Source organism: Oreochromis niloticus, linkage group LG5 (genome assembly GCF_001858045.2).
Source record: "Oreochromis niloticus isolate F11D_XX linkage group LG5, O_niloticus_UMD_NMBU, whole genome shotgun sequence".
Classification (NCBI taxonomy): Eukaryota; Metazoa; Chordata; class Actinopteri; order Cichliformes; family Cichlidae; genus Oreochromis; species Oreochromis niloticus.
This window is the reverse complement of record NC_031970.2, coordinates 18,085,423-18,102,433: the sequence shown is the minus strand read 5'-3', so window position 1 is coordinate 18,102,433 and position 17,011 is coordinate 18,085,423. Positions and strand designations below refer to the sequence as shown.

The 17,011-nt window shown below is 43.5% G+C and overlaps 2 protein-coding genes across 4 annotated transcripts; one reads left to right on the top strand and one right to left on the bottom strand.

Annotated features, from left to right (window-relative positions):
* The first annotated feature begins 5,814 nt into the window (after positions 1 to 5,814).
* On the top strand, positions 5,815 to 12,968 carry utp3 (UTP3 small subunit processome component). The gene is made up of 16 exons (XM_013273291.3): positions 5,815 to 6,012; positions 6,289 to 6,376; positions 6,837 to 6,893; positions 6,987 to 7,043; positions 7,134 to 7,248; positions 7,338 to 7,406; positions 7,498 to 7,619; positions 7,701 to 7,853; positions 7,954 to 8,025; positions 8,992 to 9,032; positions 9,112 to 9,208; positions 9,834 to 9,971; positions 10,155 to 10,291; positions 11,670 to 11,733; positions 12,456 to 12,563; positions 12,701 to 12,968. Exons 1-16 carry the CDS (start codon positions 5,996 to 5,998, stop codon positions 12,788 to 12,790), a joined length of 1,425 nt encoding a protein of 474 aa, XP_013128745.1. The 5' UTR covers positions 5,815 to 5,995; the 3' UTR covers positions 12,791 to 12,968.
* Positions 12,969 to 12,973: 5 nt separating this feature from the next.
* Positions 12,974 to 16,762, bottom strand: ppcs (phosphopantothenoylcysteine synthetase). Of its 3 annotated transcripts, none has more exons than XM_005453458.4 (4): positions 16,647 to 16,762; positions 14,663 to 15,197; positions 14,476 to 14,579; positions 12,974 to 13,525 (listed from the first exon to the last, which is right to left on the bottom strand). In XM_005453458.4, exons 2-4 carry the CDS (start codon positions 15,192 to 15,194, stop codon positions 13,199 to 13,201), a joined length of 963 nt encoding a protein of 320 aa, XP_005453515.1. In that variant the 5' UTR covers positions 15,195 to 15,197; positions 16,647 to 16,762; the 3' UTR covers positions 12,974 to 13,198. The 3 variants fall into 3 exon arrangements, with proteins under 3 accessions (XP_005453515.1, XP_003448427.1, XP_005453516.1); XM_003448379.4 differs by having other exon boundaries at positions 16,613 to 16,750; XM_005453459.4 differs by having other exon boundaries at positions 16,687 to 16,740.
* Positions 16,763 to 17,011: the final 249 nt, after the last annotated feature.

The window sequence follows — 17,011 nt, the reverse complement described above, 5'->3', positions numbered from 1 at the left end:
AGACTCTGTTGTCCTGCTGGGAGACTTCAATGCTCACGTGGGTAACGACAGCGAGACCTGGAGGGGCGTGATTGGGAGGAACGGCCTCCCTGATCTGAATCCGAGCGGTGTTTTGTTATTGGACTTCTGTGCAAATCACAGTTTGGCCATAACGAACACCTTGTTCGAACATAAGAGTGTCCATAAGTGCACGTGGCACCAGGACGCTCTAGGCCGCAGGTCGATGATCGATTTTGTAATCGTATCACCAGACCTGCGACCATATGTTCTGGACACTCGGGTAAAGAGAGGGGCTGAGCTGTCAACTGATCACCACCTGGTGGTGAGTTGGATCAGGTGGAGGGGGAGGACGCTGGACAGACCCGGTGCACCTAAACGCATAGTGAGGGTGTGCTGGGAACGTCTAGCAGAGGCCCCAGTCCGCGAGATCTTCAACGCACACCTCCGGCAGAGCTTCAACAGCATTCCGAGGGAGACTCGGGACATTGAGTCCGAATGGACCATGTTCAGCGTCTCCATCGCTGAAGCTGCTGCATTGAGCTGCGGCCACAAGGTGGTTGGTAATCTCCGAACCAAATAGTGGACACCAGAGGTGAAGGGAGCCACCAGGCTGAAGAAGGAGTCCTATCAGGCTTGGTTAGCCTGTGGGACTCCGGAGGCAGCTGACAGGTATCGACAGGCCAAGCGGAATGCGGCTCGGGCAGTGGCTGAAGCAAAAACTCGGGTGTGGGAGGAGTTCGGAGAGGCCATGGAAAAAGACTTTCGGACTGCCTCGAAGAGATTCTGGCAAACCGTCAGGCGTCTCAGGAGGGGAAAGCGGTGCTCTACCTGCACTGTGTATAGTGCTGGCGGAGCGCTGCTGACGTCGACTGAGAAAATTGTCAGGCGGTGGAAGGAATACTTCGAGGACCTCCTTAATCCCACTGACACGTCTTCCGAGGAGGAAGCAGAGTCTGGGGATGAGGGGAATGACCCGCCAATTTCCGGGGGCGAGGTCACTGAGGCAGTTAAACAACTCCTTGGTGGCAGAGCCCCTGGTGTTGATGAGGTCCGCCCCGAGGTCCTGAAGGCTCTGGACGTTGTAGGGCTGTCCTGGTTGACACGCCTCTACAATGTTGCGTGGAGATCAGGGGCAGTACCCCTGGACTGGCAGACCGGGGTGGTGGTCCCCATCTTTAAGAAGGGAGACCGGAGGCTGTGTTCCAACTACAGGGGGATCACACTCCTCAGCCTCCCTGGGAAAGCCTATGCCGGGGTGCTGGAAAGGAGAGTTCGTCCGCTAGTCAAACCTCGGATACAGGAGGAACAATGCGGTTTTCGTCCTGGTCGCGGAACACTGGACCAGCTCTTTATCCTCTCAAGGATACTTGAGGGTGCATGGGAGTTTGCCCAACCAGTCTACATGTGTTTTGTGGACTTGGAGAAGGCATTCGACCGTGTCCCTCGGGGTGTCCTGTGGGAGGTGTTGCGGGAGTATGGGGTGTCTGGCCCATTGCTACGGGCCATTCGATCCCTATACAACCGCTGCAAGAGTTTGGTTCTCATTGCCGGCAATAAGTCGGACTTGTTCCCAGTGGGTGATGGGCTCCGCCAGGCCTGCCCTTTGTCACCGGTTCTGTTCATAATTTTTATGGACAGGATTTCTAGGCGCAGCCAAGTGGCGGAGGGCTTTCACTTCGGTGGCCTCAGAATCTCATCTCTGCTTTTTGCGGATGATGTGGTTCTGTTGGCTTCATCGGGTGAAGGCCTCCAGCTCGCACTGGAATGGTTCGCAGCTGAGTGTGAAGCAGCAGGAATGAGGATCAGCACCTCCAAATCCGAGGCCATGGTTCTCAACCGGAAAAGGGTGGAGTGCCCACTCCGGGTCGGGGATGAGTTCCTGCCCCAAGTGGAGGAGTTCAAGTATCTCGGGGTCTTGTTCACGAGTGATGGGAGAAGGGAGCCGGAGATCGACAGACGGATTGGTGCTGCGGCTGCAGTGATGCGGACGCTGCACCGGTCGGTCGTGGTGAAGAGGGAGCTGAGTGTAAAAGCGAAGCTCTCAATTTACCGGTCGATCTACGTCCCTACCCTCACCTATGGCCACGAGCTGTGGGTAGTGACCGAAAGAACGAGATCGCGGATACAAGCAGCAGAAATGAGCTTCCTACGAAGGGTGGCTGGCCTCTCCCTTAGAGATAGGGTGAGAAGTTCGGCCATCCGGGAGGGGCTCAGAGTAGAGCCGCTGCCCCTCCACATCGAAAGGAGCCAGTTGAGGTGGTTCAGGCATCTGACAAGGATGCCTCCTGGGCGCCTCCTGGGTGAGGTGTTCCGGGCATGTCCCACCGGGAGGAGGCCCCGGGGCAGACCCAGGACACGCTGGAGAGATTATATCTCTCGGCTGGCCTGGGAACGCCTTGGTGTTCCCCCGGATAAGCTGGAGGAGGTGGCTGGGGAGAGGGAGGTCTGGGCTTCTCTGCTTAGGCTGCTGCCCCCGCGACCCAGCCTCGGACAAAGCAGATGAAGATGGATGGATGGATGGTTGTGCGAAATCCCAGAAATAAACCCTAGACAAAGCCAATCTATGAACTAAGGTGTAGGTCTATTAGGTTATGTTGTGGTGATCCTCGAGTTGGGGGATGGGTGTTCTGGAGTGCAAAATTAAAACCAATTAAAGATGGACAAGAAAAGTTCAAAGCCATCAGGTGCTCAGTTTAGAAAAAAGAGAAAAGAAGAGGAGGAGAAACGAGCAAAAGATACAGGTAAGCAGATGTGTCATTGGATAATGGCAGGTCATGTATCCTGAAACAATCAGAATCAGAATCAGAATACTTTATTAATCCCTAAAGTAATTATGTGGGTTACAGTTGGTCCAAGAAGAAATTATAAAAATAGTAACAGTAACAGACTAAACTCCAAACAATACATCATGTTACAGATTTTACACATTTAGGAACTAGCACTAATATATACAGATCACTAAGTTATAAATATCAAGAATTAACAGAGGTGATTATAAATAAATATCAAGAAAATTGGCAAGAATATTACAGAGTAGAAAAGAGCGTGTGTAAAAAGGGTGTAACTATTGCAGTTTACAGTGTATTAGATGGAGGAGTTGTACAGGGAGATGGCCACAGGCAGGAATGACTTCCTGTGTCGTTCCGTGCTGCTTTTTGGTAATCTCAGTCTCTCACTGAACGTGCTCCTGTGACTAGCCAGTACGTCATGGAGTGGGAGGGAGGTATTATCCATGATTGTCCTTATCTTGAACAACATCTGCCTCTCAGACACCACCCTAATGGAGTCCAGCTCCATCCCCACATTACTGGCCTGGTGGATCAGTTTATTTAGTCTGTTGGCGTCTGTGACCCCAGCAGGTGGAGGGTACCGGGGTGGGATGGGGGGGGGGGGGGGCGCCAGAGGGGGTGTTCGCCCAGGGCAGCAAACAGGCTAGGACCGCCACTGTCAATCAATCAAAGCTTTATTCGTCACATGCAGGTTGCCCTGCAGTGAAATGGGACCCCGCCCCCCGACCTTACACATACAACACAGACATTACATGGGGATACCGGTCGGAGATTGGTAGCATTAGAGAAAAACATTGAAATGTACATTACAATGGGAAAGTACAAGAGGAAAAAAAGAGACCCCTACTCATGCTGTGCTTCCATGGTAGGACAGCATGAGAACAGGAAACAAAAAAACTCCTCTGCACAAAAAAGCACATGAATGTCCACAGCACAACATTATGAAGGACATGACAAGCCACGGGGATGGGTGGGGGGTGAGGAGTTATCCGAAGCGAACACAGCAGCCGCCCTGCACAGCGCTATCATTCCAGCGCGGCACATAGACCCGCCGTGTTCCCCCGCAGGAAACAAGCATCGAAGGCGTTTGGAAAGGGAGGGGGATCAGTGTTTGCTTATCAGTGTAAGTGTGTGTGTATGCGTGTCCATAGTTCAGCGGAGACAGTGTCCTTCGCCCTGCCAGGCTAAGTAAACAGTCTACCAGCCAACCCAGGTGGCCTTGCATGGGATGGGAAGGAACAGTCTCAACATAGTTGTTATCAGGGATTGTTTAGATCGGCTCCAGCCTTGAGCCCGCAGCTGGCGCCGGAAGGGTAGTCATATTATGATTGCGATTGTCTTCCAACAACTCATGAGAATTTTGAGCTGTTTCTTTTAGCACTCCGACACTGGTCCCTCCATCACCCGTTGGATAGTTGCAAGTTTTTCCATGATGTTATTTACCTTCAATTCCGTGATCTTGTCATTCTTTTGCTCACAGATCAGATTCTGAGACCTCGCGACCGCAGCCAACTACACTGTATCTATATATATATATATATATATATATATATATGTAAAAACACCCATCTCGCCCCTGCGGGCGGTTTATCCTTCAAGCTCGGGTCCTCTACCAGAGGCCTGGGAGCTTGAGGGTCCTGCGCAGTATCTTAGCTGTTCCCAGGACTGCGCTCTTCTGGACAGAGATCTCCGATGTTGTTCCCGGGATCTGCTGGAGCCACTCGCCTAGCTTGGGAGTCACCGCACCTAGTGCTCCGATTACCACGGGGACCACCGTTACCTTCACCCTCCACATCCTCTCGAGCTCTTCTCTGAGCCCTTGGTATTTCTCTAGCTTCTCGTGTTCTTTCTTCCTGATATTGCTGTCATTCAGAACCGCTACATCGGTCACTACGGCTGTCTTCTCCTGTTTGTCTACCACCACTATGTCCGGTTGGTTAGCCACCACCATTTTGTCCGTCTGTATCTGGAAGTCCCACAGGATCTTAGCTCGGAATAGGATGAGGGACATATATATATATATCGCCACTGTATATATACCACACCTCTATGGATCTTGTGCTCACAGCTTGTTCCTGTGCTGCCATGATGAGTACCTCTGTGCTGTCTTTCAGTCCAGCTTTGTCCAGCCACTGGTAGGACTTTTCGATGTCAGCCACTTTCTCTTTCTCTCTCTCTCTCTCTCCCTATATATGAGAGCGAGAGAGAGAGAGGGAGAGAGAGAGAGAGAGAGAGAGAGATAGTAAATGAGTTTCCGGTAAATACAGCTGAGAAATCATATGTTGCAGGAACTTTCAGACTTACAAACTGAGCATAAGTAAAGTTCACAACAAAATTCTTTGTTAGTATAGCACACATTCCCATTTTATTTGTTTTTATAAGCAATTTATTTGTGTGTTTTTTCTTAGTAAGGTTAACTAATCACAGCTTACAATGTATAGAGATTTTTGTCATTTTCTGAAATTTTTTCTTAAACTTTTAATTTAATTAACTTTTTTCTTTTTCAAAATTATTTAGATGTCATCAGTATTCTCTTCCACTCATTGAGCTGTACTGTACTTAAAATATATGTAACTTTTGTACTTTCTATACTGAGTATTATGAATTTATGCAGGTATTTATGTGCATGAGAGACTACTGTACAATTCAAGAGTTCAGTGCATGGGCAAAAATTGAGAACAATCACAAGGAATAATATTGGAATGATGTTGTGTTCTTGAAAGTATATTTTAATTTTCAGAGAACAAATAAGCCGCATATAAATCATATCACTTCATTTTTCTTCACACACATTACTGTGTGGCTGTAAGTATAAAAATACATCAGTTACTTAATCTTAATTCATAAAGCTTGTAAAGTTAAAAAAAAACTTGTAAAATATAACAGCTAAAATTAATAGCTAAAATTATTTTATTATGCGATGTTGGGGGGCCAATTTTTCAAAGAATAAATACACACGTACAGATGAATGGTCAGATAACTCTCCGCACAGGTTGTAGAAATCCTCCAGGACAGCAGGGGGCGGTAAGTTTCCTCTCTGATTGCCGTTTGAGCTAAAGAGGAAAAGGACGTTTCTTGTGGCACATGGTATCCAGTGAGTAAAACAGATGTGTGCAGTTCACTGAAGTGGATATATTCAGTTTTAATCTGCAGTTATACGCACACAGACGTGGTTTATTGTCCGCTGTATGTGAAGCTGGTTCATCATGGTTCGAGCAAAACGGTAAGTTTGGCTAAGATGTATCTACGTGTTAGCTTGTCTTTATAGCGTCTCTGCTCTGTTTTTCTGGGTTTTCGTGTGGTCACAATCGGCGTGTAGTGGTGTAGAAACCCCGATAAGTTGTTAGTCTTAAATTATAAGCATACGGGTGCATGATTTATACTCCACTGATGTGATGGGAGCTGGCGCTAGTGAAGTTTGGAGTGATCCGGGAACAATAAATCTGGTATTTAGGCAGAAATTTGAGTTTTTATTTGTTATCTGTCTTTTGCTTTTCAGGGGAAAACACGCACAGAGACCAAATAAGGATAAGGTCTATGATGAAGACGACCCCGAAGCCTACAACGACATGCCTGTCCCTGATAAGGTAAGACACGCAGTGTTTTATACAGCTGTGGTCAGAAGTTTACATGCATCCTGGGCATGGATGTGGGGGTTTTAATGATTTCTTTGGAGTTTAACATGACTTCACATTATGTTGCAATTACTCAATGTGTGGCCCTTTGCTTACTTTACCCAAGTCGGTATTGTCCTCTGATTTCTAAACTAGAGGGTAGTTGGTGTGACTTCAAGGGGGATAAAGTATTATTTTGAAAAGAAGAGAGGTCAAATTATAGCTGTCAAATAATAATAACAAGATCTGAAATCTTGCCTGATTGTATGATTAAACTGTTGCTTTCTGTAACCAACAAAGCGGTAATATCTACGTTGAGCCAAACCCCTGTGACCTGTGAAGAATAAACTAAATAAAGACGAGCGTGATCTCATATGGTGACTTTGATACAACTGTTCTCATTCTCAATGGTGTTTTCTCTTTTCTCTTTCAGAAATCCTCAACATACACAAAAGACAAGATCGATGAGTTTCATGATGAGAAGATTGCAGTAAGTTCCCCTCTTTATTTGTTCTATGGTAGGTGTGCAGTGCAGCAGTTGTGTTCTGTAACCTTTCTTCGTGCTCCGGTGTCTTTGCCGCAGAAACTCCTCGCCCGAGGTGTTCAAATGGAGAGCGACCAGGAGGAAGTGGACGATGAGGTAATGTCGTACATGTTTGTTTAAAAGTAACTGCAGGTGAAAAATATAGAGGAACAGCCGAGAAGACCTGAGATTATTGGAATTTCACAGGAGGAGGTGATGCCCCTGGATCTTTCTGAGTCGGAAGATGATGAAGGGGAGGAAGAAGAAAATGAGGAAGAGGGGACAGATATGGAGAGTGATTTAGAAGGGAGAAATGAGGACGGTAAATTGACCTTCTTTTTTTTTTTCTTTTTTTTTTAATGCTTGTTTCATTTTGAGCCTGTCTCACTGTGTTTACATTGTCTGCTGCAGAGCTCCCTAATGAAATGGCCTGGGGCAGAAAGAAAAAACTGTTCTACGATTCAGATTATGTGACCTCAAGTAAGAACCTTTTATCTCAAGCTGTATTATTGCATTGTGTGATGATTGCATTATCTTTTATTATGCAACATTTCGATCACTGTTATTACAGAAGGGAAATCACAAGAAGAGTTGGAGGCTGAGGAACAAGAAGAAGAAGAAGAGGCTAAAAACATCCAAAAACGTTTAGCTGCAAATCTGAGCGAGGAGGATTATGATTTGAACTTTTTTCAGGTATTTAACACTCTCTCGTAGGCCTAATGACATGCCAACAGAAACTTCTAATTCTAATTGTATGTCTTTGCCTAAATGAAGGAATTTGCTGTGGAGAAGGATGAAAGCAAGCCTGTGGAAAAAGAGGAGAGGATTGTGAAAGACCTGAAGCAGATGTCTCAGAAGGAAAAAATGAAGCTTTTGAAGAAAGAGTCACCAGAGCTGCTTGAGCTAATTCAGGACTTCAAGGCAAAGGTAAGAGACAAATAGGAAGGACACAACTTCAAACTGAAAGAGCCTTTAAATTTTCAAGTGACGTGGAATTGATGTGACTTATTCCTGTTTCTTTGTACAGCTTAACGAGCTCAAGAATGAGCTTCAGCCTCTCATGCAAATGGTTAAGGAGGGAAAGATCCCTGCAGGAAAGGTGAGCACACTTGGCTACATTTCTCTCATAGTGTTGCTTTCAGCCACTACAGGTTTGCCGTTTCCTGTGATAAAACACACAAAAAAGCACACACACAAAAAGCTGCGTACATTACTCGCTCTGTTGCAAAAAGCAGACAAACTGTGAGAATGAAGCATGTAGTCGTTCAAGGGACCAGTAGAGATCAAAACTGAGCTTAATTATACCATTATTGGGCTTTCTTATTCAGGCCAGAATTGAATGAATAATGATGGACACAGGCATCAACACCATGACGCCTGTGTCTTTCTTGTATTTTGTGATAGTATTGTAAGTTCCTCTGTTTCCCACCTTTAATCATGAGTAAAGGAGAAGATACTCATACTTGTGGTGCACTGCTTACAGCCTTATTCGTAAGTAAGCTTCTTTCAGCTGCTCAGATTTTTACACCGGATACGCGTCCACATGCAAATCCACATCCAAAGATCTCTGGCTGGAATCAAACCACCAACTTTTTGCTTGTGAACCAAATGTGGTAACCATTACACCACTGGAGGCTTGTAGCCTTACCAAGCCAAGGTTCATAAATATGCAGAGTGTTTGAGATATTCCGATTATGTTTTCTGGTAGTTCAGAGATTTCCTTTGTTTATTATTTTTCAAAACACATAAGGACAGTTGGTGGTTTTATGGTTATACCATGTAACATATACTGTGGTATAACCTGTATATAGTCAGCTAGACTATGATCACGAAAACAGTCTTAATTCTAAAACCACTAAACTCCTTGTCATGAACCGACTTAAAGTTCAGACAACATTGGGAGACCTCACATTTATGTGTTTGTGTATATGCAAAACAGTTGGTGTAGACGTGTTTGAGTATACAGGAACATGTCATCAATATCATGAAAATCAACGATGTGAAACTGAACATCTTTCATCCTGTGCTTTTTTTCTTTGTTCGCTTTGTTTTTTTTTACCCAAAGGGCGCCGATTACCTGAAGACAAAGCAGCAACTTTATCTGAAGTGAGTTGTGATTGGATTGTAGAATCACATGACAAACTGTCATGCTCTGTCACTGAATGATGTTTCTCTCCTCCCACAGTTACTGCACAAACATCAGCTTCTACTTGGTGCTGAAAGCAAAGCGGATACCTGCTCACAACCACCCTGTGATTGAAAGACTGCTCACCTACAGAAATGTAAGTCCGCACACTGATGTTTAGACCATGCTCAAAAAAAGGTGAGCAGTTTCTCCTAGATTTGGTACTAAAAAAAAAAAAAAAAAAAAGCACACGAAAGCACAACTTTGAACATTTGTCCAAGAGGATTGTTGCAGGATTTGTGACGTGTGATTATGAGCCCTAGAGCTTAACCCAAAAGGCAGGTTTAGCAAACTGAGAACAAACCCTGAACTTTGAATTAATTAACTTTGAAATGCTAAATTCAGAGTTCAGTCAGTCTAAGTGTTGGAAATCATCAGTGGAGCTCCCTTCATGTAAATATGTGCAGGTAATCCACGCTTATATGATCTTTGACCTGAATTAAATAAATAGCATCAGAGAGATACTTCAGGTTCAGCAGGTCAGGTTCACAGGGGTTAAAATAGTTGCTGTTTGTTGCAACTAAAAACCAAAATCTTTTACTGTGTGTTTGTTACTTTGGTCAGCATCTTTTATTTGTGATATTTCACTGTATTAACACTCCAAACCAGCACCATGAGACACACGATTATGAAATATCTTCCGACACACATCCTACTAGGCTGATCACAAAAATCCACAAAATGCGAAATGTCTTACTGAGTCTCTTGATGCCTGCCTGCAGCTCATCAATGAACTAGGCACAGTAGATGCTCGGCTCGCTCCAGAGTTTCGCCAGCTACTAGCTGGTGGAGAGAAAAATAAGGCAGGAAGCAAGCAAGCAGAAGGCAAGAAGTCTAAAGTCTCAAACAGGAAGGGAAAGGTAAGAGAACAACATTAATATTCTACTATATTACGTCTGCAGCAGGGGTTATCTGAGGACACTCGTCAAAAACATTAATATACATGAAGAGCATCCTCAGATGACCCCTAGTGCTGCCGTTTAACTTTTATATTGATTGCTAATGTGTGTGTGTGTATGTGTGCATGCACCCACTGGATACAGGAGTCTGGAGAAGCTGTTCCTGAGGCTGAGGAGGAGTCAGACTCTGACCTGGATGAGGAAGAAGCTCTACGCTTCTACAAAGAGGCAGAGGAACGGTTAAAATTAAAGAGGAAGGGCAATAATCCAGAAGATGAAATGTAAGTATGCACTTTGACCTTACAGAAAAAGTACAGGAAGTGTACTCATGGGATGTGTCTTTGATATGCAGAGGATTTGGGGTCAGAATAACAGGAATCCGTGCTGACTTGCATGTTGCAATAGATGTCACGATGTAGCACATTTGATATACTATACTGTACTGTATTGGGAAATGCTGAGGGCCAGATGTACTAAGTGGGGCAATTGCAAAAATGTGACAAGTGGAATGGAAATTCACCAGGTGATCTAACAGCGAGAAAGTTGATAAACAAAGACACAACCAGTTTATTTTAATAATAACCAATATTAGAGGAGTAGAAGTGTAAAGGGTGTCTCTCTAAAGACAGTGTGGCAGTTAATTAATAAATGAGAGGCAGTTGAATCAATAAATAAAGGTGAGATCTTCTGTTCAAAGATGCTGGGGACTCTTTGTGGTCCAGAGGAGTGAGTTGCTGGCCATGCACCTCTCGAATTCTGTTACATTTTCCGTTTGCATTCTCACCTATTTTCAGAGTGAATGAGCTTGAGGCAAGTCTGCCTGTACAGGATTTTATATGACATATATATGCGAGGGAATGCCAGATGGTGCAAAACTCATGGAGGGAGATTTCTGCAATAGTTCTGGAGATAACTGCATAACTGGATGTGGATGTGAGATTCAGTCACCCTCGGTGCTCATAAATGGACCATGAGACTCGGGTGGTGCACAGAAGTAATCCAGAGGAGAGCTACATTATTACAAACCATACCAGGAATCTTTTTGTAACAGCTGGCCTGTACGACGTGTGGAAGAACATAAAACATTATTAACCATCAGCTCCCGAGACACCGGTGTAGAAATTAATATATTGTATTTTCCGCAGGCTGAGTGAAGCTGTAGATACTTGTTAAAGTCAGTACTACATTTTGTAGAAGTTGGATATTAATCGCTGCTTTTTGACAGGCATTTCAGTTTTTTATGCAATAGCTCCAGTAGAGGAAAGTAAAAAGAAAAAACTACATGAAAGGTGAGGCGAGGTGTCCGTGTGCGGACTGCTGAGAAAATACACTGAAATTTTTGTGTAGAAATGTGACCAGAAGCCGGAAACACTGCAAACTGCTCTGCTCGCTCTGTAAAGTCTTACATCTCTCTGAGTGGTTCGGTTCTATTTAAATACCAGTATTATTGGGGAGCTGAAATATGTGTGGCTTGGCTCTAAACATGTAGAGAGCAGTTACAGGACAGACTGGTGTTCAGTTGCCAAAATGACACTGTGCCTCTGGTAGAGTATTAACACTAAAAGAGCCATATTGGATGTTTTGGTAGTACTGAATCTAATTTATATAAGGTAAAATCAACCAGGAGAGTAAAACATTAAGAAAATCTTTGCGTTACAGGATGGAGGAGAATGAAGAAGAGGAAGAATTGGATCCAAATGCAAAGAGAGGAATCACTTACCAGGTACTGAGTGAGACACACATGTATTTGCATGAAACATAAGTACTTACAGCAGAAATTGCATGGATGGATCGCACTGATAACTGTAGCATATGCCACAGCTTGTTTAATAATTATTAAAGCATTACATTTTATAACCATGGATACATTTTGTTTTTAGTGTTACACAAGCATACCTCTTTGTATGCTGACTCATTTTGACCTTTTGGTATTAAAAAAAAAAAAAAAATCTTGTCTATATTGTATATGTAATTGATAAATATAGGGAATTGTAGTTGGATAACAGATTAATAATTTCGTCCCAATTAAATAAATGAAAATGATGAAAATGAACTACTTAACTTCTTGAAGCAGTCATTTATTTGCCATTGCCGTTGCTGGAGAATGGAGTCTAAACGACACTTTTGGAAGTTCTGGTGTTAATAAACGTGATTGAGGGCCATCTGCTGGGCACTCTCAGTAGTACACTAAAGATTTTATCCAGCTGTAGTTCAAGAAAATGGATTGCAGTGTGCATATCGAGTTGTTTTACTACAGCATCAGAGAGCGCGTTTGCAAAATTCTGCTTAATACTCCTTTAAACGTACGTAAGTGCAAGCTTTAAAGTGTTCTCCACAACATTGCTTGTTTACATCTCTGGATTCTCCTCCTTCAAGTTTTCTAGATCCAGTGTGTGACACTGATTTCTGAATTGTATTAATTATGTTTGTCTAACAATTCCACAGATGGCCAAGAACAAGGGGCTCACGCCGAAAAGGAAGAAAATTGACCGTAATCCCAGAGTCAAGCACAGAGAGAAGTTCAGACGGGCTAAAATCCGCAGAAAGGGACAGGTCTGTATTCAACATGTTTTATTACATCGTTGAGCAAGGAGTTCAGGGATTGTCTGAAGACTCTTAAAGAGGATGTGCTGGATTATGACACACATTTCTGCGATGCGTTTTAAAATTGCTGCTTATTGTTTTGCCAGGTCCGAGAAGTTCGTCACGAAGAGACGAGATACAGCGGAGAGCTGTCTGGTATTCGTGCTGGTGTCAAGAAGAGTGTCAAACTCAAGTAACCGAGTCCAGAATATGCTGCCAAGTGTGGCAGTGAGATTGAACCAGTACCAGTGGACTGTGATTTTAAATGTTTATTATTGGGGAACCTTGCAGGAAAGAAAATATTGTCATTGTTTTAAAACTTGAAACTACTTTTCTGATTACTAGAAAGTGTGAATAAACATTTTAAAACCTGGATATTGTCCCTTTACAGAGACTGTTTAATGCTTCAAGGTTCATTCTTAGAACACACACAACGAACAAGGAAGATGTGACTTACAGTCGTCGCTAAGGTTTTGCAACAGTAGAGCATACTGAATATACAGTAACTTGCCAGCAGAACAGGCAGGTATGAATTGCAGCCAAATGTGGATCGCGTAAGAATACAGACACAACTTAAAGCTGCTCAGACATGCAGATACGTTCTATCAAGCCACTTGTTGAGTTATGAAGTTGTCGTGCGCCGATGTCAAGTTGCTGACTATCCTCTCCTCTATCTCCACCTCATTCTTCACATCCTCCTCAGTGAGGATTAGCTCAGCCTGCGTCTCAGGGGTCACCACCACCACATAACCCCGCCTAGAGTCCAGTACGTTGGCCACCACTGCTTGGTGCCTGTAGGTATCCAGAGCTCGTCGAGCCTTGTCCAGCAGGATCGACGCGTCCGTCTCGAGTTTGAAGGATATGACAAATGCCTGAGGTGCCCAATCTTTCACCAGTGGGGACAATATCTTGGGGACCATTTTCATGCTCAGCTGAAGGGCAGAAGAAATATTGTCATTACTGGCAAGACTAAAGAGGCATACACACAGGAAGATGTAATTCAGCAACTGAGAGAAGCAACAATAACAACTGCTGAATTAAAAGTATGTGCAGCTGTTTAACGCAGCAGTTCCCAACCTTTTTTGCTCCACTAACCGGTTTAATGTCAGACCATGTTTTCACAGACAGGCCTTTAAGGTGTCGCCGATAAATACAACAAAATAAAATTATATGACCAAGACAAAAACTGTGGTATTTTCTAAATAATAAACGCAAATTAACTGTGTAATTGTGTAACTTTTTTAGCAGCGTCCTCCTGAAATGCTCCAACAACATTGAGAGTAACATCCTCCTCTCTGCCCTTTAATGCTCTCTGGTCGCTATGGTAACATGTAAATATTTCTTTCAAAATAAGACACACAACTACAACACGGGGAAAAATCCTGGGAAACAGAGTTAATGATCATTTCACACCCAAGCCTCAACTCTTGCGGCCCGGTACCAAACGACTCACGGACCGTGGCCTGGGGGTTGGGGACCGCTAGCTTAAGGGTTCACAGTTATACCTGGAGTTTATTCCCTAGCTTCAAGTACAAATTAGTGTTCTGTTTTAGGACCATATATTGATGCTTATATAACAATAAAAGTAAAATTATTTGCAAACAACAGGAAAAAAAAGCTTCATCCAAGAATCTGTATTTCTTACTGATGCTCATCAGACACAAAGACACTGTGGTATCTGTGCACAGAGGTCTGGGGATCTTCCAGGAACAGTGACTCTCTAATTATCATTAGGTTAGCAGCGTATGTTACCATGGCAATATTCCCCTGTAAGAAGTGAACCACCTTCGTACTCACATCTCATGCTTCCTTTTACAGACCTCCGAACTGAAGTGGTGAATAGAAGGCAGACCAATAACACCATTTCCCCCCCCACCCTCACCTGAAGAGGTCCGTTGGAAGACTGGATTTTGTGTTCAGGCATCTCAGATGCTGGGATGTAGAAATCAGACACTGCTGCAGCCAAGTAAAACATAGCCTTTGATCCTAAGAGCAGAACAAAAACTTGTGAAGATGTTTTGAATGTATGTTAGACAAAGCCACAGCTCAGGCCTGTAACCTGCTGTTACCTATTGTGCTGAGTGCCTGCGCTGCTGCTTTGAGTAGGTGCAGATACTCTGACAGAGTGTTGAACTCAATAGGCAGAAGAAGTCTGCTTTCTTTCACCTCCTCGTATCTCTTCAGCACTTTGGCAATGTTCGGTAGCACCTGCTGATTAACCACCACTTCACCAGTATTACCAGGCACTCCTCCAGCTTGAAACTCCAGAGCGTCGAGCATGTTGATGGTTAAAAACATCCGCGTGTAGGGGTAGAGCGAGCGATGCCTGTGTAGGAAAATGACTGCATAACCAGAGTCTATGAAATACTCTGCAGAGGAGGCTCCTCGCCTGCCACTGCTGAAGTTATCGAGGAAGCGAACAGTGCGGGACTCCAGGGGAACCTTGGTGCCTCCTGAAGTGATGAGAACCACCTTTCGGCCTGCTTCTGCATGAAAGCTGGCAAAAGCAGCCATCTTCTCTTTGACCTCCTCCACATGGGAGGGAACAGCAAATTCTTCTGCTAACTTCCCATCAATAGACGATATTCTGGGTTCAGCCATCACCTGACAAGAGAAAAGAAGGAGGCATCTTTAAGTGATGCCTAACGTGATTCAACAGTCTCCAGTGGCAGGTTTGTTTTCAAAGTGGGACATTTCAGTATCAGATTACCCCGCTGTTGGTTTCTGCAGGTCACAAATGTATGGATGTACAGTTATAAATCACACTTGGCCTACTTTAATAAAGCTGACTGGAACAATATTAACATAATGCTGATAATTTTACACCCAAAGCATGACATTTAACCACAAAAACTACATTTTTCTGTTCAGTATTTAGAAAATGACTGTTAATGAAGACTGTTAATTATGTGCTTCACTATTTTTTTCTCTTTTTTTTGTAAAACAGCGCATTTGAAAATTCATGGATAAATATAATAACTGTATTTTAGTATTATAAATATCATTTTGATTAAAGAGCTTGTGCATACTGGTGGGTTAATCATTACAGAAAGATAAAAAAAAAAATAATTTTGGTAATTCCCAACACTGTAAATTTAGGCCGAGTGTGGCATAAACATTACTCTGGGTGATGATCTGTTGAATTTGTTAAGCACTGTAAATGTACGTGCAGCCATGCTCCTGTATCGTCTACCTGACGGTAACAAGAATTAATGGTCTGCTGGATGGCTATGATCGTTGTACATTTACATAAAATTTAAGAAAAAAAACAAAACGTACAATACATAAGCATAAAGTAAACTGATTTCCCACTTTATTAGGTACAGTTTACTTGGACTAATCCAACAAATTCTGCAATTATGAGGATTTAAGTAGTCCTCCCCATGCATCCATCAACCCACTTCTGCTTATCAAATTCAAGGTCACCAGGGGGGCTAGATCTTAAAATGCTGTCGTCATTTAACATTTTTGAACACTAATCATCTCCTTCTCCTGACTGTGTAGACCTCTGTCCCTCAAAGAACTCTGCTTAGTTTCTCTAGCAAAGTGCCAAAAGTGTTTAAACATATCGGTGCAATAACTTAAACTGTCCACTTTTTACAGTCGGTTTTAAATTGTGGTATTTCTGATATTATGTCTTATCTATGTTTGTATCTATAGCTGTTTGTCCCATAGCCTGTGGTTTCCAAATGTCACAGCTGACTAAGGAGAAGAAGAATATGAAGAAAAAAACCCACACCTCCCTGAAACTCCTCGCTTTGTTCACTGACCCGTTTATAGGTCTAATAACAGGCTACGTTTACATTAATGCATATTCTCGCATCATTATTACGAATGGGTGAACTTCACACCGCTGACGTGATACACGCCTGTTTGCGGTTAAATGACAAGCGACAGTAAACACGCTGTCAAAGTGGAAGGTGGACACTTTCTTTGGCTACTCAATGTTCAGTAATAAGAAAGGCGGCACGACATAGCGCTACATGCTCTCTGTGGGTAACTTGCACCTGCGGTAATACCTTATATAAAACGTAAACGACGTCTCAAACTCACAGACAAAACTTCAAAACACCCCACTTTGGTAATCCGATACCTCCAAACAACTTGTGCACTTCCTGAAGGCCAACTCTTTGGTTTTTATAAATACAGCACAACGCCTCCAGCTCCCCTAGCGGCCGTTTGCGGTATTAAACAAAGAAATGGTACTCTGCTTTTGAGTCAGCAGTGCGTCAATTATTTTTCCCTCCTGCTTGAAGTGTCAAACTTTATGAAACCCGAACATCAACGGAGAGGACAAGGGGAATTTCTCTCAAAAAGGGGATCTTTTTGCATTGGACTGTCCCACTGAATCAGCAGATACAGTCGACGAGCAAAGACAAAATATTGAATTGAACTTTGTGTGTGACTAGTTTGACAAG